At 35.3% G+C, this 23118-nt stretch overlaps 1 protein-coding gene across 2 annotated transcripts in view; it reads right to left on the bottom strand.

Annotated features, from left to right (window-relative positions):
* Nucleotides 1-23118, bottom strand: part of ARFGEF1 (ARF guanine nucleotide exchange factor 1) — a 68962-nt gene that overhangs the window by 2256 nt on the left and 43588 nt on the right. For both annotated transcript variants that reach the window (XM_034429918.3, XM_087890650.1), the window contains exons 19-37: nt 22468-22619; nt 20822-20950; nt 17751-17909; nt 16622-16772; nt 14778-14868; nt 13263-13303; nt 12989-13158; nt 11679-11830; nt 11172-11344; nt 10483-10643; nt 10038-10168; nt 8585-8714; nt 7186-7321; nt 6962-7100; nt 6218-6290; nt 5003-5132; nt 3347-3486; nt 2077-2245; nt 213-351 (exon numbers count right to left, since the gene is read on the bottom strand). In XM_034429918.3, the coding sequence (XP_034285809.1) occupies nt 213-351; nt 2077-2245; nt 3347-3486; nt 5003-5132; nt 6218-6290; nt 6962-7100; nt 7186-7321; nt 8585-8714; nt 10038-10168; nt 10483-10643; nt 11172-11344; nt 11679-11830; nt 12989-13158; nt 13263-13303; nt 14778-14868; nt 16622-16772; nt 17751-17909; nt 20822-20950; nt 22468-22619 (2566 nt within the window). The remainder of the gene's footprint in view (nt 1-212; nt 352-2076; nt 2246-3346; nt 3487-5002; nt 5133-6217; nt 6291-6961; nt 7101-7185; nt 7322-8584; nt 8715-10037; nt 10169-10482; nt 10644-11171; nt 11345-11678; nt 11831-12988; nt 13159-13262; nt 13304-14777; nt 14869-16621; nt 16773-17750; nt 17910-20821; nt 20951-22467; nt 22620-23118) is intronic.

A 23118-nucleotide genomic window follows, 5' to 3' on the forward strand; every position in this document is an offset into this window, starting at 1 on the left:
ATAATAGAAAACATTCCCAATAAGCAAAGTTAGATCTAGAGAAATGCTGATAGACAATGACTCTTTCCTTTACTGTCTTCTCAAGACTCTTCTTTTGAAGAACTTTGCTAAATGGAATCGCCTGTGCATTGAGGTTAATTGCCGAATTCAGTTTGTCTTTAAATTTTTAACTACTATTATGAAACCAGGTAAAAGCTGTGAACAAGCCTTACTTTAGTAATCGTTGTTGCACTTCTTCCCAGGCATTTTTGCGACTTTCATCCATGTACATGCGGAATAGTATACGTAACCCACAGGCAAGACTGCTAGTCTCCTGTTTTAAAAGATTGGGCTTCGATTTCCCTTTGAAACCTGCCAAAACAATATCTGTTATTTAGATTTTATTGACTATCTAAAAATTAGCACTTGAATAAAAAAAATGGGCAAAAATGGCTATTGCATAGGCTATTCATAGCATCCAGATTCTCTAATCAGGATGCTCCTAAAATTCTACAAGAGTGGGAGTTGGATTTGTATTAATATCTTTTTTAAAGCAAAATATTATACTCCATATGGAGCAGCAGCTTTGCACCATACTATCGTGCCAGGCCAGGGTGGTTGAGGCTTTCTGGGGCAAGGTGGCTTTACACCACATTGTAACTCAAGGGATTCTTACAGCCCCAGAACTGCAATGGACCAAGAAGCTCCTGAACCATGCTGCCATAGTGTATTCTTTCCCATTTCTATACATAAACACACCCAGGACACTCTTTCTCTGGCCTTCCAGAACACACTCAGTTCAGTTGAACAATGGTGGTAACTGCAGCACTCCCATCCCAACTCAATGTGGCCGGTGTTAAGCCTCCCAGGGCCTCTTTCACCACCACCACCACCCGTGGTACCTCTGCTCTCTTTATCTAGGACTCCTTCTGCTTCTCAGTTAGTGAATAGGACATCTTGAATTATGATAGCAACTGGGCCTGTCAGGATTGCTGTTGCTAAGTGATGCAGCCATGTGTTGTGCTGCATAATTCAGCAGCAGAAATTCTTGCCTAATTGTAGTCATCAGCCGAGGACTACGTTTTGGTATTCATGGGATCTTCTCTCTTCATAGCATGCCTCTTAATGCCTGCAGAGTTCCTGCTCATCAAACAATACATTTTGTAAATTAAAAAGAAAAGCTATCATTCTGATAAAGCAAATCACTAACCTCGTAACAAAACCTTTAGATAAAAGAATATATCTGGGCTAAATATTACGTAGAATATTCTAAGTATTGTTAGACTACACAAAGCTGTAGCCCACTATCTTATTTGAACAAATCCATGGCTGTCCAGGGGGGAAAAAGTGAGGTGACGGTAGCAGGAAGCATTTTGAGGTTTTGCATGGATTGGAAGGAAATCCTGACATTTGTTAAACAGAAGTTTTGTGATTGGTTATATAAATGGGTGCAACTATGTTGTGAATGAACAGACTCCTCCTCCCTCATATCCATTTTGGGACTATGGAATCTCAAAATTCCATGCATGCACAAGTGATCAAAAATGCTAGTGACACAGCACAACATTCAGTATTTATATATCATTTTTGTTGTTAAAAATTATGGTTACCCATCTGAAAATATTTAACTCTTTAAAGAATTACTGAATTATAGGATCATAGTCATTGAAGAAATGATGAGTGAATAACAAAGGCAAATCCAGAATTCATATTCCTACAAGCAAAGATAACGCAGAAGCCAACAGGAAGTTGGAATGCATTCCTGCCACTTTTTCACCAACCTATGCTTTGTACCTTCTGCTTGCGCCTGCCTGTGGCAACTCCTGCTTGCCTGGAGCTCTCACATGCAGCCGCTTGTCTGGGCTCTCATCTCTTTCCATATAACAAATTGTGTGGTTCTGGGTTAATAATGGCAATTGTGACTAAGGGATTGCAGTTATTAAGCAAAGTGGTCAAGTTAGGTTGCACTTTACAATAACACTGCTTAGTGATAGAAAATTAAGTCCTAACTGCTGCTCTAACTTGAGGACTACCCAAATAGTATTTTTCTGTAATGTTCATCATTTAAAGTCCTTACAATTGGCAAGAAAGACTTACCTGCTTTCCAAAGTGCAGTTCTTTGCTCATTATTTGAGTTGAAAGCCTTAGCAAATTTATGAGATTCTAATAAACAATCCAGCAGTTTGAAAAGCTGCTGTGATGTTAAAAAACAATACATTCCTTGATCTTGTGTGTCCACATGAACATTAAAGTCTACTGCATCCCTCTGGAAGGAAGGAAGGAAGGAAATATTAAGTTTTATTACAGTTAGCTTTTTGGATGTCACAATGAATCTCAATATGGTTTCCAGCTGTTGAGAACAAACTAATTTCATCAAGATATCATAATAAATAAATCTCAAATATTAAATCTGAATTTATGACATTAGCTAATTATATTAGGACATAAGTTGATGCAACATGCACAAATAATGTAAAAAGATGCAATTGACCTTACTTAGTTACTTAGCCTTCAGAATAAATCAGATATAAGAAATGTTGTCCATTATTTTGAGGTGATGTCTGCATGCAGATTTTGCCCACTGTATCTGAAGTCTGCTAAATGAGGAATCTATTAAATTGACATTTTACTCTAAGTAAATCTACAACTATGTGATAAAATTTATTTACGCTATACAAGTGTACTCTATATGAATTCTAAACTATGTTGTTACTTAATGATTACCCATATCCAAAGTACAAGAAAACAGCATCCTTCAGGAGTAGCCTATCCAGGAGCAGCTGCTTCTTATGTAGCTACAGTGATGAGGCAAATCATATGCTTTTCCCCTAAAAATCTGTACCATTGTCTCCAAAATTATTTAAGAGAAAGGTATATGGAAACACTTACAAATAATAAGGAAATCTGCATCAGATGTAAAACTTGTTTGTATCTAAAAGCTATTCTCTATGTAACTGTTTGTCTAAACAGGATGTACTTAAATGGTTTAGAGAAGAAACAAGAAACTAAATCTCATTTTCGATATGTAAATTTTTTTGGTATCTAAATAAGAAGTGTTCTAAGGATTTTAGGGGTCAAGAAAGCAAACAACAAAACATACTTTGTGATAACACAATGTATCACAATGACCAAATCTGACATACTTGCATCTAAACCCTGGCACTCAATTAAAAAAGGCCAGAGTTGATGTTATGATGCAGGCCCAATTTTTCCGTTATCATCGTTTATTCTGGATGCTTATTTAAATGTTTGGAAATCCAGGAATTTTCCTCCAGAAATTACAAAAGTTATGAAACAGAGCATTTGGCACAAGACTGGAAGAAGAAAACACTTACATGAATATGCCTAGTGGTGGACTCTACCTTACCTGCGCTGCAGCTAGATTCTCTGCATCTTCTTTTTTGCTGGTTGCTGGGAAAAATACAATGTTGTCTATTGTTTGAATAAGTTCCAGCTGTACCACACATTTGATTAACAGCGCACCAAACAGTTTCTGATCTGGAAATTCTTTTAAAACAAGAAAAAAGTAAAATAAATTTGGGAACTGAAACAATCATGCAAACTACGAACAATCTATGTGTGTTAGAAACTTTCTACTGTCTGTCAAATTATTTGCATTGAATATACACTAATACACTAATTGCCAAATGTATTACCCTAAATTACGTATATAAAATATCTACAGTACTTGTAAAATTGATGGTAATTAATATAAACTTTAAGTGTTGAACTCAAAATCCCAGGAGTCCTAGCCACAAAAGGTAATGAAAGATTATTGAAATGCAATCCAATAATTTATGAAGAGTTAAATATTGTCCATCTGTAACTTTAACACAAATATCATAGAAATGTATTGTTTAATTAAACATCAAAGCTGTACAAACAAAATGAACTGTGTTAAATTTCACCTGAAAATTTAAATTGAAAAATAGATTAACACTAAAATATCTAGAATAAAATTTAAAAGTTTGTTATCTAAAAATGTAACACTCTTTTGGGGAATGAGAGCATATTGTCATTTTAAATAAGCATGGCCGAGACGCAAAAGGTGCTGAGAGAAGTTTGGAATATTTATTGTAGGTCACTTCCATACCATAGTTTCTACTCTCCAGCACATAACTGTCTTCTGCCAACCTCAAAATGTTGAAAATAATACCATGGTGGCTTTATGATTTAATTTAATTTAATTTAATTTAATTTAATTTAATTTCCAATTTATATACCGCCCTTCTCCCTGAGGACTCAGGGCGGTGTACAGCCAAGATAAAAAACATAGAATACAAATATTAAAAAACATTTAAAAATATATATAAATTTTGGCCCAAAAGTTAAGAAATGATGAAATATGGGAGTGTAGGGCGGTAAGAGTTCCTACCCAAAGGAGAACAAATGGTTTATAATTTCTGCAGAATTGCAGTGACACTAGGAAAAAGAAACATATACAGTTTTGCTGTGATTTTAGTTATGCCACAGTTCACCCAGCAATAAATCAACTCAACTTCCTAGATGTAGTTGTCATTGTAAAACTGAATGGCTTCGAAGCCATTTCAAATTCATATGAAAGTGTGCTGAATTACTTTTAACACTGTTGTTGTGTGACCTTTTTCCCCAGAAACTTTTAAAGCAATACAAAAATGTACAAAAGATTGAAAACAATAACCCACTGAAAAGAACTTAGAAGATAGGAAATTTTTATTTTAGTGTCTTTTCTAAAAACCTGAAAGTGGGAAGCAATCATAAACAGCAGGAAGGAATGTACACCCACAATTAGAAATGTACAGAGCATCACAGGTGAGACTCTTTTCTTAACTTCCAGGAATCTTAGCAATTAGGTTACTGAGGCATTAAAATAAGAGAGTAGGTCCTAAGAAAGCCAAACTGTTTTTGTAATATTCATTCTCAATGCTTATAGAATTTCAAGAATTATTTCTGACACAAACAGCAACCTGTCAGAAGGAAAAACTCACAAACATAGAAACAAATGCAGATTATCAAATAACTGTTTAGAAACATTTCTTCTTACTTGCTATAGGTTTGTTTTTGCTGACCTCCTCATTTGCAGGCAAACCTACAATAGGTTGAAACTGACGTCTATCTACCGATTTTGGTTGCACAGAATCATGAATATCTACAGATTTTTGTGATATGGCATCCTGAAAATAAAAGACAAAAATTATCTCATATGGCTTTGACAAACAAAGAAACTTTTTTTTAAAAAAAAATTTGATTTATATGCCGCCCTTCTCCGGAGACTCAGGGCGGCTTACAATGCGTTAAGCAATAGCCTTCATACTTTTGTATATTTATACAAAGTCAGCTTATTGCCCCCACAAACTGGGTCCTCATTTAACCTACCTTAGAAAGGATGGAAGGCTGAGTCAGCCTTGAGCCTGGTAAGATTCGAACCTGCAGTAATTGCAGGCAGCTGTGTTAATAACAGGGTGCTTTAAACCACTATACTACCAAGGCTCTTAGGAGCCTTGGTAACTTCTTAGGAGCACCTCAATACAACAAAGTGAACTTGCTTTGAAGTAGGATTTTTGGTCAATTTAGCTGGTAAGCACAGAACACTATGAAATATGTAATTGTATCTTTAATTATAATATATGCAAAATATATTTATTTTCCGTTTACCAAAGCAACAAGTACTAATGGAACAAATCCTTTTGGCCCTTCCATTTGTACCGATTCCAACTCAGCTCTGGAAGACCAGATTAGCCGGCCATGTAAATTTAAGGCACCCATGGAATGTGTGCAATGGAGAAAAGAGAAAGGGGGAAAAATTTCTGGAACTGAGAATTTTTACAACAATCTATAAATCAATCAATCAATAAATAAATAAATAAACAAACAAACAGTCTATTTTAGTGAACAAAAAGGATCTAAGTAAATAGGTTAATTGCAAGGAAGTTAAGCAATATAATTTCAGTTTTGATTTCTTTACAATGACATGACATACTGTGTAAGGGACTAACCTGTCTTCTAACCTGGTAAATTTATTTATTTATTTATTATATTTATGTGACATCCATCTCATAGTTTGAGATATAGGTGATTTTCTTCTTCTTTTAGGTGTACATGAAATCTATGTCACATAGAATATACAATGCTACATATCTCTCTTTATACTGCATGATGTGATATCCCAACATGTGATCTTTTCCAATATTACTTTTAAATAAGGACAAAAAGAAGTATTCCAAAATATTTTCCCTGACATTTTTAGTTTCAAACATACCAGCTGTTTCTCTCTTCCAGAAGATGGAGATGGAGGAGCAGTATCTCCTCCCACTGGTCGCCAAGTTAAAAGCCTTGAAAAAAGAAAGCACTTTCTTTAATTCTAAAATAGAAATATTTCAACATTTTAAGATAAAAACAATTATAAATCTGTAATAGTGTTTTCAACAAAAATGAGCCCAAAACTTATATTTAAAAAAACTTTCCTGGGTTATAAATAAATATAGCATATTTTCTTATATTTTCACCTCTTTTATTTAATTTACAGTTTATTTTAGCAGAGGAGGAAAAAAAGCATGATCATTAGATTTGGAAATGTTATCTTAATGTGCCTCAATTAGTAGAAGCTGTTTAGGAATGAAAGGACTTAATTAGTTTATTAGGCAACAACGTTATACAAGGTTACCAGTCATTAAACATATCTGAACAGTTCAGATGACTAAGAAAAAGCAGAAGAGAAGCCCAAACCATCTCACTCTATTATTTTAAAAAATCATAAGCAAGTGAGGGATTAGAGCTGCTCTGAGCATGAATTAGTTAAGGATCTGACAGATAGGGATAAGAATTCCAAGATTCTTATGTGTGACTAAACCCAATATAGAGGCTATATAGATGTCACATAAAACAAATACACACATATTCATTATATCAAGACAAGCATAGCTAATGCATGTTCAATATTTCATACATATGAATTTGTTTGCAGACTTGCTCCCAAATATTTACAAAAGGAAAAATATCTTACGCATGGGGAATAGTGGTTTTGAAGATATCCAACATACAGTTGCAAGTCTTATCCCAGATTTCAAGGGTAAACTTTTCCCCATTCAGAATGACAACATTCTCTAAACAGTTTGTACCAGACCGTGCTAGTTGCTCATTGTCTGAAATGCAAACAAGGCATTAGCTTGTTCATATTATACAGAATAAATTGCAAGCATTGTGTGTAACAAATTGATGCAATCTTACCTTGCTGAACACACCAGTACAGCTGAGCAAATATATCATCCAAAAGAACATCACTAAGTACTTCTAAATACTGTGTGAATACATCACAAATTGCATAAAGTGCATGATTGCAAGTTGTTGTCATCCACTCCGCTTTCTAGAGAAAAAAGCAGAGAGACCTTCTCAATAATAATTGTATTAATTATACTGAAGAGCAGCCAGGAGAATCAAAGTCCTTCAGGAAGCTTGGAGAATATTTAAAAAAAAAACAACTCTGTACCAGCAGCCTAAACAGAATGTTGAGAAGAGATTAGAGAAGGCCAAAGAGGATTTTCATGTAACAGCAACATAAAGAAAATTATGAGAACAAGGCAGATTTCTTTTACATTTTTAACCACTGATTTTAGATCACTACTATCCCCAAAGAACTATAAAAATGTTTTTTACTTAACACGTGTAATTTTCTTTGAAAATGTGCTAATTATTCATCTGAAAGTTTAATATCATTTGGGTTATTAGATATCAACTAAAGTATGCAAAGCAATGAAGCACTCTGAACCCAAGGTGAAAATTTTATTCAACACCACCACAGCAACTTTGCTGTTAAATTGTTAGACAAAGCAGGAAGTGTGAGCCATTTAATATTTTCTAATACTATATATATTCAGGATATTTTTGGCTCAAAGAAAAGCATAAACAGTTATGAAGCTTCAGACTTCATTGGAACGATCAACCTTAAGTTAAAATTTTAATTTTAACTTAATGTAAATTATAATTTCTATTAAATGCACAGCTATTATAAAAAGACAGTTACACATTGAAGTTTTGCCAAATAATAAGCATCCAGTTGTAAAATAGCATACTATTTATGAAATAATTCAGGAGGGCATTTCAAGTATCTCTTCAAAATATCATTTTTATCAAATTCCAACTCAACACTTTGTCAACTTTTAACTGACATGGCCTAACAATAAAAATCAACACCTCTTTACCACTGGCCCTTGTTAACCTGGTCTATATTCATCCTTCACACTTCCTTTTAAAGTCTTGATGCTAAAAGATCCTGATGATTCCTTTTGCCTGATATTCTTAAAAATATCTAAGCTGGTTGCATGAGTAACTAATCATAACAGAAGAAATCAGGAATTGCACAAGGATTAACACAATGTAGAAAGAAAGTGATAATTCCTATAACAATTTAATCTACAAAAAGCTTCAGTACATGACTATGTACTCAAAATAGTTCATTATGCAGAAAAGAACTTTATATAAAGTTCATGCCAATAAAGTTAGCATGAAGTAGAATTTAACAATGGATATCATACAGATAGTTCCCTGCTCAGCTTATGGGTATAAAATGCAATATGAACATAAAGCTGTAATAGTAGTAAAAAATGAACTGCTCTCATGTTATTTTTACCTCTGTTTGCTGTTCTGGTAACTTCATATTGTCAAATATTCGGAAAACTATCCGAAACAAATCCTGCCACCAATGCTTTTCATATGTGTGACCATATGTTTTCATTATTTCAAACATAACTGTTAAACCTCTGAAATAAAAAGGAGTATAAGAAACAATTACCAACTAGATCTTTCAGCTCTTCCTTTTAAACTATCATTAAACATAAATTGATTCACTCAGAATATATAAGCAAATATCTTATAGGTAATATTTTACAGTCATAAGTCAAGGACTACCTGTATACAACTCTAGTTATATAAACCTTCTAGAAACAACAATTACAAAAAAGAGGCTGAAAAGCTTAAAAGCCTGATAGAAGCATTTTATGTGGGCAAGACTGCTTCATTCAATACAAAATTCAGATGATATATGAAACTTTCTCTAATGAAAGTTAGTAGAACAGTCCCTAATATATTGGATTCTTGTATGTAATCCGTAAATATTATTGGTCAATATACTTATAGAAACTACACAATGATTCAGGCATTTTCTGTCATAATTACCAGACTACTAGTAAAGTGATTATTATATATGGTGCTTATGAATTTGGATGCATATTACTTTGTCTAAGTCAACTGTAGTTTTCTGTGTGGACACACAATTTTGATAATTTGACCTATTCTCTCACCTCATATAGGTTATTGCTGAGTTGGCAACATTTCTATTCCAAAACATTATGTGCAAAGGAAATCGGAAAGCGAATGGAAGTTCATAATAATGGATTGATTAAGTTTTAGTAGTGGATTTTTCAAATCCCAATTATTGTCCACTTCATAATGTGCTACTTATATTTTGGTTTGACCTGCTTACATTGCTGATTAAATGCCACATGCATGAGAAAATGTTGCTTCAGAAATTTAGCTTTTTAGATTAAATTATGAAGTTCACCTTAATGATTCTCTGGCAGTCTGACTATATTATTTTGTTCAATACTACCAACCCTAGTTTTAAAGTACTATTGCATGATTTAGGTTTAGATTTAAATTTAAAGATAACCCTGACTTTTTTTATATAAACAACTAGACAGCCACACCCACACATCATATATAATCACAATATTAAATACTACATTCTCACCCACACATTTCACCTCTCTCTCTCTTTCTCCCCATTCTCTCTCTCTCTCCCCCAGACCAATTTTCAATAGAGTTCTAACAATTTACAAAAATAACAATATCTTTAAAGCAAATACATGAACTATTATATATGAACTATAATGGTGGGATAAAAATATACTAAATTCAGCATGTATTCCCATTATTTTGTTTCTTTGCAAGATGCAGTCTCTTGCTGACAGTCAGATTACTTATAAATAATGTAGCAGTAATAATATTTCTCAGCTAGCACTTTTCAGGAGCTTACAACTAAAATATATACTTTATAACGTTGAATGACAAATATGGATTGTTACCTGGTTCTTACATCTAATTTGCATCTATTGATAATACAGGACAGCTCAAAGAGAATTGGAAACCAGCCTCTCACCCACACCCTGTCTTCTGGAGCGACATTCATGTCATCACTAGTATATTCTCTGAAAGCCTTTAAAAGTAAAGACAAGTTTATAACATTAGTTCTCTTTAGTTGTAACAGCATTTCTATGTGGATAGACAACATGGTCCAAACTTTACACACAAGAAGTCTATTTCTAAACATAGAAGTATGATGGACCAGACTAATAAATTAAGAAAAAAATAGAAGTTTACGCAATGGAAGTTTTCAAAACAGATTTTATTATTTCAGGGAAAATTCAAATACATATGCCATTTTATAACCTGCTGAAATTTAGTTTTCAGTACAGAATATAATCAACCCCTGACACATGTAATAATATTCTGACACAGAATAAACTGTACCTGAGGTCTTTCCGATACGTATTTTGCACAATGACGAATAAGGCGAATAGCTTCCATACTTGTGTCAGGAAAAGCTGCATTACATGCAAATTCAGACAAGCATTTCACTGCATCCTGGAAGGAATCTATGGTTGCTGGGAAATGTTTTTCAAACACAATTGCTAAAAGAAAGAATATGTGTAATGTTCCAAAAAGTTCATTTTTAAAGCAAGGTATAATCACTACTACAACAAAATAATGAAATATTGATAGCATATAAGATAAATATAAGAAATCAAATATCAATAACATAATTATTATTTTTAAGATCCTCTAAAACTAAAAATTATTATTGTGCCTTTGATTCAGCACTGACTCTTAACTACTACCTGGACAAGTCTCTGCAGTATTCTTTTCAGCCCATCCCACCTCACAGGATTGTTGTTGTGGGGAAAAAGAGGAGCAGAAAGGAGTATTATATATATCCCTTGCCTTGAGTTACTTATAAAGCAATCAAGACAGGATAAACATCTAATAAATAAATAAATGTTGGAAATGGTTTGCCACTGCCTCCTTCCTAAGGATGAGAGAGAATTATTGTTCCATGGACCTTTGTGCCTAAGGCAGTGGAAGAAGCCATAGTGTCCCAGTTTCTAGGGACAAAATGTTATACCTCTTGGGACTATTCTATAAATATAATTAGTACTCACTGACAATGTGGCCGGTAGTCTGAAATGCCAGTTCCACTATACTTTCGTCCTGATCAGATGCAGCCAAATGAAAAACTGAGAAAATGTTCTTCCAGCCTGATCGTATATTTGCTGCTTGGGAATTTACCATCTGGGCTATGCAACGGACAACCATGTCACGAATAGTTGGTGATCTAAAATGAATTTCACAAATAAATACATTTACTGGTTAAAAATGACTTAATTCTAATACTTCGATGTAATCTGCAGGAATTCTTTTCTACTTTTGTATGAAAAAAGTCAAATATATCTCTAATATAAATATCTTAAATTTAATTAGTATTGATATACTATTTCTTCCTTTTATTTTCAGTATTCCAAGTTATCTAAACAATAAATCATTTTAATTAATACTGTACAATATATTGAATCAAATATATCAAAAATTATAACAATATAACAAAAAAGGAAGAAAAAGAAGAAATTGATTCATTCCTTGTGTTTAAATTCCAGAATGATTTTAAATACCTATTTCTCTTCATGATGTGTTCAAATGGTCTTAAGAAATCCTTTTGGAATCGGAAATTAGCAAGTTCCCCTTTTTCTAAGAACTTCATTGATAATTGCCTTAAGGAATCTACAGCAAAAATAGCTACATCTTCATTGGGATTACAGCCAACCTAGCAAAGCCAAATTAACACAATGAAATACAACGTTATCTATAAAAAAAATAAAAACAGCCTACTATAACAAAAACAACCTACAAGTTAAATCTACATTTGACAAAAACACTACAAAATTATTTAAAATATCACAATGCGTAGTATTTCTTTCCAGCAACAATGTTTAATAGAGTAATTTTATTGCTGTCTAAAACTTCAGTATGTAATTGTAGTTCACAATGCAGCAACCCACATCCTAAAAGGGACAGGAAGGGTTAGCATAATATGGATGCACTTGGCAGACTGATTGCTAATACGATTCTAAGACCAACTGAAAGTGTTTGTTTTCCTATATATAAAATTGTCTCTTCCAATTTGAGAGGTACAGGTATCGCCTAATACTGAAGGTCTCTTACCCTATATGAACTGGGGAGGGTGGGTGCTCTTTTTTGATGGCAAGCTCATGTCATAGAACAATTTTCCTGAGGTGCGGAGCCTTCAACTCTGCTTAGCTCTTGTGGGATACTAGCAATAGTAATAGCACTTAGACTTATATACCGCTTCATAGTGCTTTACAGCCGTCTCTAAGCATATTGAGTCAGCATACTGCCCCAACAATCTGGGTCCTCATTTTACCGACCTCGGAAGCCTGATGAGAACTGCTGACAGCCGGTGATCGGCAGGGGCCTGGTAGTTCAGCAGACTAAAAGCATTGTGATTAACACCAGCTGTCTGCAATTACTGTAAGTTCGAATCTCATCAGGCTCAATGTTGACTCAGCCTTCCATCCTTTCTAAGGTAGGTTAAATGAGGACCCAGTTTGTGGGGGCAATAAGCTGACTTTGTATAAATATACAAAAGTATGAAGGCTATTGCTTAACGCACTGTAAACCACCCTGAGTCTCCGGAGAAGGGCGGCATATAAATCAAATTTAAAAAAAAAAGTAGCCTGCAGTACTGCACTCTAAACACTGCAACACCGCGGCTCATCTAAACATCATACTAAACATCTTTCTGTTCCAGTCGGCTCTGTGGACTACTAGTATGGATGGACTATGAAGGTAGCATGTTTTGATTATTTATATTTCCTGATTATCTTCATTTTTGGTTATATTTGTTGGATGTGAGGGTTAATAAACAGGTAACAAAAATAATAAATAATATACTCTGACATACCTTATTGAAATGATCTCCAATAACTTCCCATATTCTAGACCACTGTAGCCTTATTCGTCCCATGTTATAGTAAGAAATCTCTACTATTTTTTGTAGGCTGAACATCCGGGGATGAGTTGCAGATAATAATTCATCCATAGAAACAGCACATAGCCATCTGACAAAATCCACTGTTAAATCCAAACACAATCTACTTATTATTATTTCCAAAATGTCAATTAATTCATTCTTTATTACAGAATTTATGTTCCACCATATCTAAACTAATGCTTACCAATAGCATTTCCATCTAGTCTGGTAGATCCTGTAAATATTCTGCAAATAAAAGAAAATTGTGCAATAATTTTTGTGACATGTTTTCTTTAGTACAAATTAGGTTATAAAAGAATTCTACCAGTAAATATGAATGGAATATTACAACATCTCTCATGGGGAGTGCCGCAAGGGTCGGTCCTCTCGCCCCTTCTGTTCAACATTTATGTGAAGCCGCTGGGTGAGATCATCCGTGGTTTTGGGGTGAAGTGTCACCTGTACGCTGACGACACTCAGCTGTACATCTCCACCCCAGACCACCCCAACGATGCCCTTGATGTGATGTCTCGCTGCCTGGAGGCCGTGCGGGTCTGGATGGGGAGGAACAGGCTCAGACTCAACCCTTCCAAGACCGAGTGGTTGTGGCTTCCGGCGTCCCGATATAGTCAACAGGTGCCATCGCTGACTATTGGGGGTGAATCTTTGCCCCCCACAGAGAGGGCTCGCAATCTGGGTGTCCTCCTGGACGCACGGCTGTCTTTAGAAGAACATATGACGGCCGTGGCCAGGGGGGCCTTTTATCAGGTCCGCCTGATTCGCCAGTTGCAGCCCTTTCTGGATCGGGACGCCCTGCGCACAGTCACTCACGCCCTTGTTACCTCCCGGTTGGACTACTGCAATGGTCTCTACATGGGGCTCCCCTTGAAGAGCACTCGGAGGCTCCAACTGGTCCAGAATGCGGCCGCGCGGGTGGTTATGGGTGCAACCCGTTGCGCCCACATGACACCCCTCCTGCGCGAGCTGCACTGGCTCCCAGTGGTCTTCCGGGTGCGATTCAAGGTGTTGGTTACCACCTTTAAAGCGCTCCATGGCATAGGACCCGGGTACCTTCGAGACCGTCTTCTGCCACCAATAGCCTCCCACAGGCCAGTCCGCTCCCACAGAGAGGGTCTCCTCAGGGTGCCATCGGCCAAGTCATGTCAGCTGGCAACACCCAGGGGGAGGGCCTTCTCTGTGGGAGCCCCAGCCCTGTGGAATGAACTGCCCCCGAAATTCGTAAGATTTCTGACCTCCGGGTATTTCGCTGCGCACTCAAGACCCTATTGTTCCGCCAGGCTGGGTTAGCAACATAATTTTAAATTGGATGTTTTAAATTTTTGGGGTTTTAAATTAAGCCAAATTTATTTAATACTTTTAAATTATTTTAAATTGATGTTTATTCTGTTTTTAAATAGGCTGTACACCCCCTGAGTCCTTCGGGAGAAGGGCGGTATAGAAATAAAATTATTATTATTATTATTATTTCTACCTCTGAAAATAGGTATGGTGTTCAAAGAAACATGAAGAGATAAGGATATTTTCACTACACCACTCTCATAAGCATGCAAACATACAGGTAAACCACCCAAATGATTTAGTTTTCCTTTCCTTTTAATTCTTTTACAATGCTTTATAAAAAATGACTATGATACCACTTGTACTAATGAACAAAGAATACTATTTTCTAGATAGCAAGTTCTGATGCTACATAAATTACCTGTCTACAGCAACAACAACACTTTGTGAACTAGTTTCTCCAATAGATTCTTGAATACTTGCAATCTGCTTCCAGTCCATATTTCCTCCAACTATAAAACATATAATTAAAAAAAGGATATGGGTTGTAAGAGAGAAAAATTACTCTGTAAATAATTAAAGGTATGTTTACTACATTACTAAAATAGCATTAACAAAATGACTGCTACCCAAAAATTGTTTACAAAAGAGAGGATATATTTGAACATGCATGTTAATCCCATATTGTCCATTTATTGCTAGATGCAGCTATACTATGAATAAAGACTAAAAGGATATATTGAACTTATTTCCATCTAATTTATCATTATTTAAAAATTAAACAGTAGCAGAGCAGAAGAAATGAGTCACTGATGGAAATAAGTAGACTGATCAATGATACAGCATTTTGAACTCTAACAAATAAAGGCTATTTCTATTGCTGGTCTAAGTGAAGAATACCCTTAGTCACAAGAGCAAGCAATAACAGAATCGGAATAACAGAACTATATTAGAACACCAATGCAGCTAGCTGTCATAAGCAAGGGAAATTATGCCAGCCACCATTCACACTAATTAAATATCTTCTGTCCCTTGCAGTGATACAGGGACCTGTTATGCTATGAAGGTTTACAGGATACACAATTCTGATCAGCACCAAAACTCCCAGCAATATATTAAAGTTTTCTGTGAAATGCAGTGCTTGGGGTTGAGGAAATTTTCAGCTTGCAAACAGGGAGGGGTGACTGACCACTTCATCCAAGGTTGATGCATAAGAATCTAAACCACGACCCTTAGGACAGTTTGTTAGCTGGTAATGTGCTTGGTGCTTGGGACTACATAATGTAATTTAACAGCAGAGGAGAATAAAAATATGTAGTTATTCCATCTATATCTAAAAATGATTTCTTTATGAAATATTTACATTACTTTTTACCAAATACTTTTTATATTATAGAGATGTTCCTACATGATCTCAAATCATTTTTCCTTGAACATTTTGTTTGTACAATCATTCCTCAGTATTTCCTAATAGTCTCAACTGTTGAATTATCTTAGTGGATTAAAGCTAAACTGTACAAGCAAAGGACATGTCATGACATATCTACAGACCCCTCACATCTGGACATAAATTGTTTCAACTTCTACCCTCAAAATGACGCTATAGGGCACTGCACACCAGAACAACTAGACACAAAACAGCTTTTTCCCGAATGCCATCACTCTGCTAAACAACTAATTTCCACAATACTGTCAAATTATTTACTAAGATTGTATTACTATTCTTCTTCTCATCCTTCCCATTACCTGTCTCTTCCCACTTATAACAATAACCTTGTTGCTTGTATCTTTATGATTTATATTGTTTTATTTAGTTTTCTAGTATGATTTGATTGCTTATTAGTAACCTATGAGTATCACCAAGTGTTGTATCTTATGATTTTTGATTAATGTATTTTAGTTTTCTTTATGTACACTGAGAGCATATGCACCAAAGACAAATTCGTTGTGTGTTCAATCACACTTGGCCAATAAAGAATTCTATTCTATTCTATTCTATTTTTGAAGCAGTAAAAGTGAACTGGCTCCTATTCACCCTTTTCTAAATAAGACCAAGACATGGAGATTCTAGCAATATTTCCCTCTAGTTATAGAACCAAAATGAGTTGCCAATAATAAAGCTATTTAGAGACTAAAAGGATGCATTTTTAAGTATCATAATGCTTCCACTTCTTTCAAAGAAAATACACTGACATATTTATGTCATAAATAGGTATTATGTTGTTAAAGGAATTGTTCCACTCAATTAGTAGTTACAATACGTACCAAGTCCTAGGCTTGCAAATTCATCAGAAGTCTGATCCTTTGTTCCTGTAAATGAACCTTCTCGGCCTCTCACAGTCCCAGATATGTAACGTGGTTTTACTCCAGTACCTATTAATTGTGCTAATTCAAGCTGACTGATGCATTTCAAAATCTTGAATTAAGAAAAGAATGCTACAAATTAACTAAACAATCCATGAAGGCTCATGTTTTAGAAATAATTTTACTACAGCCTAAAAGCACTACAGGTAGTCCTCAGTTAACATCGGTAATTGGTACCAAAATTTCTGTTGCTGAGCTATTGGTCATGAAGTATGATGTCACATGACCTTATTGCTTAGCGATAGCAATCCTGGCAACCCTACTGCCATCATTAAAAGAGGATTGAGTCATTAACTGAGTCCCAGGTGGCTTTCAAGCAGGCTGGCAGGCAGATAAAGCATGGTGCAAGAATGGCAGGGCCAAGATTAGCTGTTGCTGGGTAGGGGAAGCTATGTGAATGGCTTGCAAGGCTCGATATGAACATGTTGGGACCTGGGGTGGCTATTGTCAGGCGGGCATATGAGAGTAGCCCACGAGTGTGGGGGGGTTGCTCGGCGGGGGGGGCAAAGGAGTGGGTGAGTGGCCTGTGAGCTGCAATGTAAGAGCAGCAGGGTCGAGGTAGCTGTTGCCAGGCAAAAGAGGGTGTGAAGAACTTACTGGAGCCACCTGCGACCTTCCCAGCCCGCTTCCCCATTGACTTTGCTTGTAAGAAGGTAGCAGGGAAGGTTGCAAATGGCAATTATGTGATTGGGGGAAGCTGGAAATATCGTAAGTGTGAGCCAGTTGCCAAGTGTCCAGATTGCAATGATGTGACTGAGGGGGTGCTGTTTTGCCTGGAATTCCAAGGTCTCTTTTTTCAGCATTGTCATAACTTTGAACAATTTCTAAACAAATAGTCGATAAGCAAGTAGTTAACCGTCCAGTTTCCTTTTGGAGTTTGCTCTCCAATATGCAATATTAAGCAAACATATGACAGTAGTGTAAACTTATGTAATTTAATTAATTTTATGTAATTTAATTTTATAATAATGTTGCATTTAATATTACATAATTTCAATTATTATTATATATATTTGAAAAGATAATCTACCTCATGCCAAGAATTTCCCAGATAATTTCCATCAGTGTGAGCCACAGTAATTAGTGTTTTTATTGTGTCAATATTCTTCTGCTTCATTTCAGTAATACCAGAACTCACAGTAAGTAAAGTAAATCTTGCTAGTGCTTGGACATAAGCATCCCTCTCAAGCTATAGGAAGAAAGAAATAATCTGTTTCAGTTCGTTAATATTTATTCCATGTTATAATTTTTAAATATAATAGTTCTGCATACACAGAAATCAAAGTGAAAACTAAAGCAATCAAATTAAGAAAAGTGGATGAACTAAAACCGGCGGCTCACTTTTTATACTAAAATGCATTATAAATAGTACTTGTGTCACAACCACAACTGAACCCCAAATTTCTGTTGTTAAGTGAATTTTGCTCTATTTTATCTCCTTTCTTGTCCCAGCTGTTAAGTGAATCACTGAAGTTGCTAAATTAGAACGATGGTTGTTAAGTGAATCTGATTCCCCATTGACTTTGCTTTGCTCACAAAAGGTGATCATATAACCCCGGGACACTGTAACTATCATAAATCAAGTGTAGTATGTAGTATAAATACATGCCAGCTGCCAAGCATCCAAATTTTGAACACATAACCATGTGAATGCTGCAACAGTTTCAAAAATGGCCATAAGTCACTTTTTTCAAGATCCTACTGTATCTTCAAACACTCACGAAACAAATAGTTGTAAGTCAAGGACTACGTGTGTATATTTTATCTATTTATTTAAAACATCTTCTCAAATTTTATATCTTATCTCTTTATTTCAGTTCTTTCTCTTTCAGTTCTCTCCCAATCTCTTTGTTATTCTCTGCAATTCACTGAATTAATCTCATTTAATTCACAAGTCACCTCACTGCCAAAATTACATGTTTTCTATAGCATTTAACATGACATCTCAACTTTTAATTCAAATTAAATATTTGAAATATTTTTTTTATCATCTGCAGCCCCCTATTTTTATTCACAATTTTCTTTATCCCCAGGTAACAAGTTACTTAATATTTTGAAAGATAAAAGCTTGTCTTCTTTTCTGGATTAGAGTATATGATTAAAAGGTCAGAGCAGTTGTTGGAATTCACAAAATTTCCCAGTTCTATAGAACTGGTAGTAAAACCGGTGGGAGGCTTCGCCCACTGACCCTGACATCATCAGAAAGCTTCTGTGCATGCGCAGAAGCGCACGCGTGAGCGAAGCAAGCACACGCGTGCAGTCCCGTTGCGAACCGGTAGTAAAAGTAAGTTGAACCCATCCCTGGCTCAAATGTTTCTTCTAGTATACTTAATTGATTATATCAATTCTGATTGATATAAACTCTAGTAACAATGAGAACCTTGCTTAGTATGATTAAATGCGGATTGAGAAAAGACAAAAAATCCTGTAAGAATAGTTAATACAGGTAGTCCTCAACTTATGATAACAACTGAGCCCAAAATTTATGTTGGTAAGTGAAAAATTTGTTATGTGAATTCTGCTCCATTTTATGACTTTTCTTACCTCATTTATTAAGTAAATCACTGCTGTTCTTAAATTAATAACACGGTTGTTAAGTGAATCTGGTTTCCCCATTGACTTTGTCAAAAGGTCGCAAAAGGAGATTATATGACTCTGGGACACTGCACCCATCATAAATGTGAGTCGGTTGTCAAGCATCCAAATATAAATGATATGACCATGGGGATGCTGTAACGATCATAAGTGTGAAAAATGGTCATAAGTAACTTTTTTCAGTGTCGTTGTAACTTTGAACAGTCACTAAATGAACTGTTGTAAGTTAAGGACTACCTGTATAGCAGATCATATGGCCGCACAGAATACTCTTGATATTTTGATTATGTTTAGGTTATTCCACATGTACAGGATCTGTAGTGACTGTTGCAGAGAATTTGAGGGATGAGCACAATACTTTGGCAAAGGTAATATAATCCTCAAGGAACTTATAAACTAAATAAAAAAAAGATAATTCATAGAAGAAATGCAGCTGGATATGTTCTCTTACTCTAATTTTGTTACTTCTTTCAAGTTCCATACGTTTAATAAATGATCTTGAGATGTAAGTACAAATATCAACATTTCAATATGGAGCAAATACTGTATGCAATATTTGGGTTTTTCTCAAAAAACTTACTTTCATCAGTTATTGTCTACTGAGTCTCTTTCCCTAATGAACAAGTACAAAACCTGGAAAGGTAATCAAAAGTATGGTTTTTCTCTAATTAATTGAAAATATTTTTGGACATATGTGCATCCATATAATGCTAGTATGATTTCACTTAGAAAGTAAAGGTTTCCCCTATCCAGTTGTGTCTAACTTTACGGGGCCGTGCTCATTTCCGTTTCTTAGTTGAAGGAGCCAGCATTGTCCAAAGACATTTTCATGGTCATGTGGCTGGCATGATTATATGCTGAGATACAGAGAACACTGTTCCCTTCCCATGAAAGTGGTACTTATTTATCTACTCACATTTTCATTCACTACTCGCTCACTGCAGGGGCCGGGGCAAATAATGGGAGCTCACCCTGCCTCATGGCATTCAAGTCTTGAACACAGGCTGTCAGCTTTCCAGCTAACAAGCTCAGTGTCTTTAACCACTGAGCCACCATGCCCCCATATGATTTCACTTACATCAGATTATAAGGAAAATAAGCTTCTTCAGAAGCTGCATGTGGCACTTCTTAAAAAATACAATGCACATTTATTCTGTACTTATTAAAATAAGTTTTAAATTTTTTACAGCTAATAAAATAAATACTAATATATTTAACAGGACATTTTTTCCTGTAAAATGTAAGAAAGGTTCAATTAATTTTAAAAGTTTCAAATACCACTTTCCATTTGATCTAATTATGAGGAATATACTAATAATATAGCACAAGCAATACAAAATTATGCTGTTGCCTAAATTTAACCTTGTTATTACTTTGAAATTGGTACACATAATTTATCTGGTTACAAATTAAAGATTGCTTTCAATTTGCAAAATTACTTTTAATACTGCTTACTATTCTTAGAACCAATACTTGTTCTATGAAATTTTAGAATTTAGTATTTACCTGGATACTGAAAATGCATGCTATCCTGATTGCACATCGAATTCCTTCCAGGCAAAGAGAGGCAACTTCTGTGTCATCACAATCTTGCAAACCCACACTGAATGCAGCTAAGAATGGTGTCCAGGCTAACTAAAACACAGAATTTTAAAAAATGGTATGTCACATTTTAATAGTCAACAAAATATATAAAGCTAAGTATGGAAATGACATAATTTAAATTTTCTTTCACTTTTAATATATATTCTATTCAGCTGTATTTTCTGTTTTTTTATCTCATGACATTTATTTATTTGACTTACTATTTCTTATTCTTTTTCTGGGCTAAGCATTATGCTATTTACCGCAAAAGAGAACAGTGAGATGGCTGTCAATGGTGATAATGTGAGGTCTCTCATTCATTGAATTCCTAAAGGATTCTGGAGATAAACTGGCTGCTACTGACCTTCATAGCAAGGGAATATTTGCAACTGGATATGCCCAGTCCTAATTCAATATCCTATTCATTGTACAACTCATATCTTAAATTGCTATTTTCTTCTATATAAGAAGAAAAAGAAACATGTTTGCTGACTCAAATAAAAAAGGTAGAGTGTTAGGGGGTTTATTCAGGGGTGAAATGCTCCTGGTTTGGACCGGATCACCCGATCCGGTAGCAATGACGGCGGGTGGTTCGGAGAACCGGTAGCAAAAATCCCTGCCTCCCCCCACGCGCGATCATCAGAGGCTTTTTTTTTAACTTTTAAAAGTATTTTTTCTACAACCTCTTTGGCTGAAAAAATGCCTTTAAAGGTTAAAAAAAAAAAAAGAAGCCGAAGAGGTGGTAGGAAAAAAAATGCCTTTAAAAGCCTCTGACGATCCCAGCTGAGTTGCCTGATCGTCAGAGGCTTTTAAAAGCATTTTTTTCTGCAACCTCTTAAGGTTGTAAAAAAAAATGTTTTTAAAAGTAAAAAAAAAAAAGTTGGCCACGTCCACCCAGTCACATTACCACCCCCCACCAAGCCACGCCCACAGAACCGGCAATAACAAATTTTACATTTCACCACTGGGTTTATTATATCTTATTACACAAGTTGCCACTCCTTTGCGGGCATAAGTTATCTCTTTCACTACTACTAGAATGACTGACACTTGTTTTCCTGGTGAGCTTTCACAGTGAATTGGAAGTTGGAAGTGATTATTTCAATAGTTAGAGGATATCACTAAGTAATGGATTATCTTAACAGATGGAATTTTGCTCCTGAACTCACTATTTCATAATCAAAACCAATTTAGTAATATGTAAAAGATTTAGAGAAGTTATGAGCCTCTAGCCAGGCCATGATGGGAAGGTCTCACCCAACGCACATGTTTAGAGATTCATATATCTGTGCATGTGAGTATGTATGTGTCTGTGTGTTTGTATGAATGACAAGGTTGATAAAAATGTAAGCTTCTCTAACTCATATTATTAAAAATACAATCTAACTTACATTATCAAATGTATAATACTGTATTATTAACACATTTTGATTTGCCTAAAATTGTAATGCTAACATTAGAAAAATGATTAAGAACCAAAAAGATCTATTCTTCAGATGATTTGAAACTAAAAAATGTTAACTTCCCCATATGAAATATGCAACAATGAGAAACTTGAAAAGATTTACCTTGAACATGGGTCTTACATGTTCCAAGTGTGTTGCGCTTGTAAAAGGAGCTTGAACATGGCTTACTGCTTCCATCAAAGCTTTAGCTGTTTTAGCCATTTGCTCCATTTCTAAATTATAAAGTAGTCTTCTCTGCTTTTCACTAGCTACACCTGCAAGCGAATTATTCTAATGAAATTATTCACCATCTACATCACAAAGAATATTGAAGTCATTTAACTATATTCACATCCGAATACTTTAAAGAAAGATAATATTTTGTCGTAAACTACATTAAATATTTTGCTATTTGATTTTTTATTTAACATTCTTTTGGTAGCTATTTTTGTTATCAATAATCAAAGAAGCTGTTCTTGAATATGTAGAGGCTAGAGCTGATACAACATGCAGTGGCCTAGATAGTTATCAGTATATCAAGGTTTGCCCATGTAAGACTACTACTACTGGACTGGCTGCCAGTTAGTTTCTGGATGCAATTAAGGTCATCAGAGTTCCATCCGGAAAGAACTAGCAATTATCCTGTGAATAATCCTTCGACTGGACTTTCTAACTGCTGCACCCCACCGCAGGGAGGCGGGACCGACCAGGTGGTTCCGCCCCAGGCGCCTGATGGATCCTGATAGGTTCCAGATGGAGCTTGGGCCATTCCCT

This window comes from Pantherophis guttatus, chromosome 3 (assembly GCF_059756535.1).
Source record: "Pantherophis guttatus breed Tessera chromosome 3, ASM5975653v1, whole genome shotgun sequence".
In the NCBI taxonomy this organism is placed as follows: Eukaryota; Metazoa; Chordata; class Lepidosauria; order Squamata; family Colubridae; genus Pantherophis; species Pantherophis guttatus.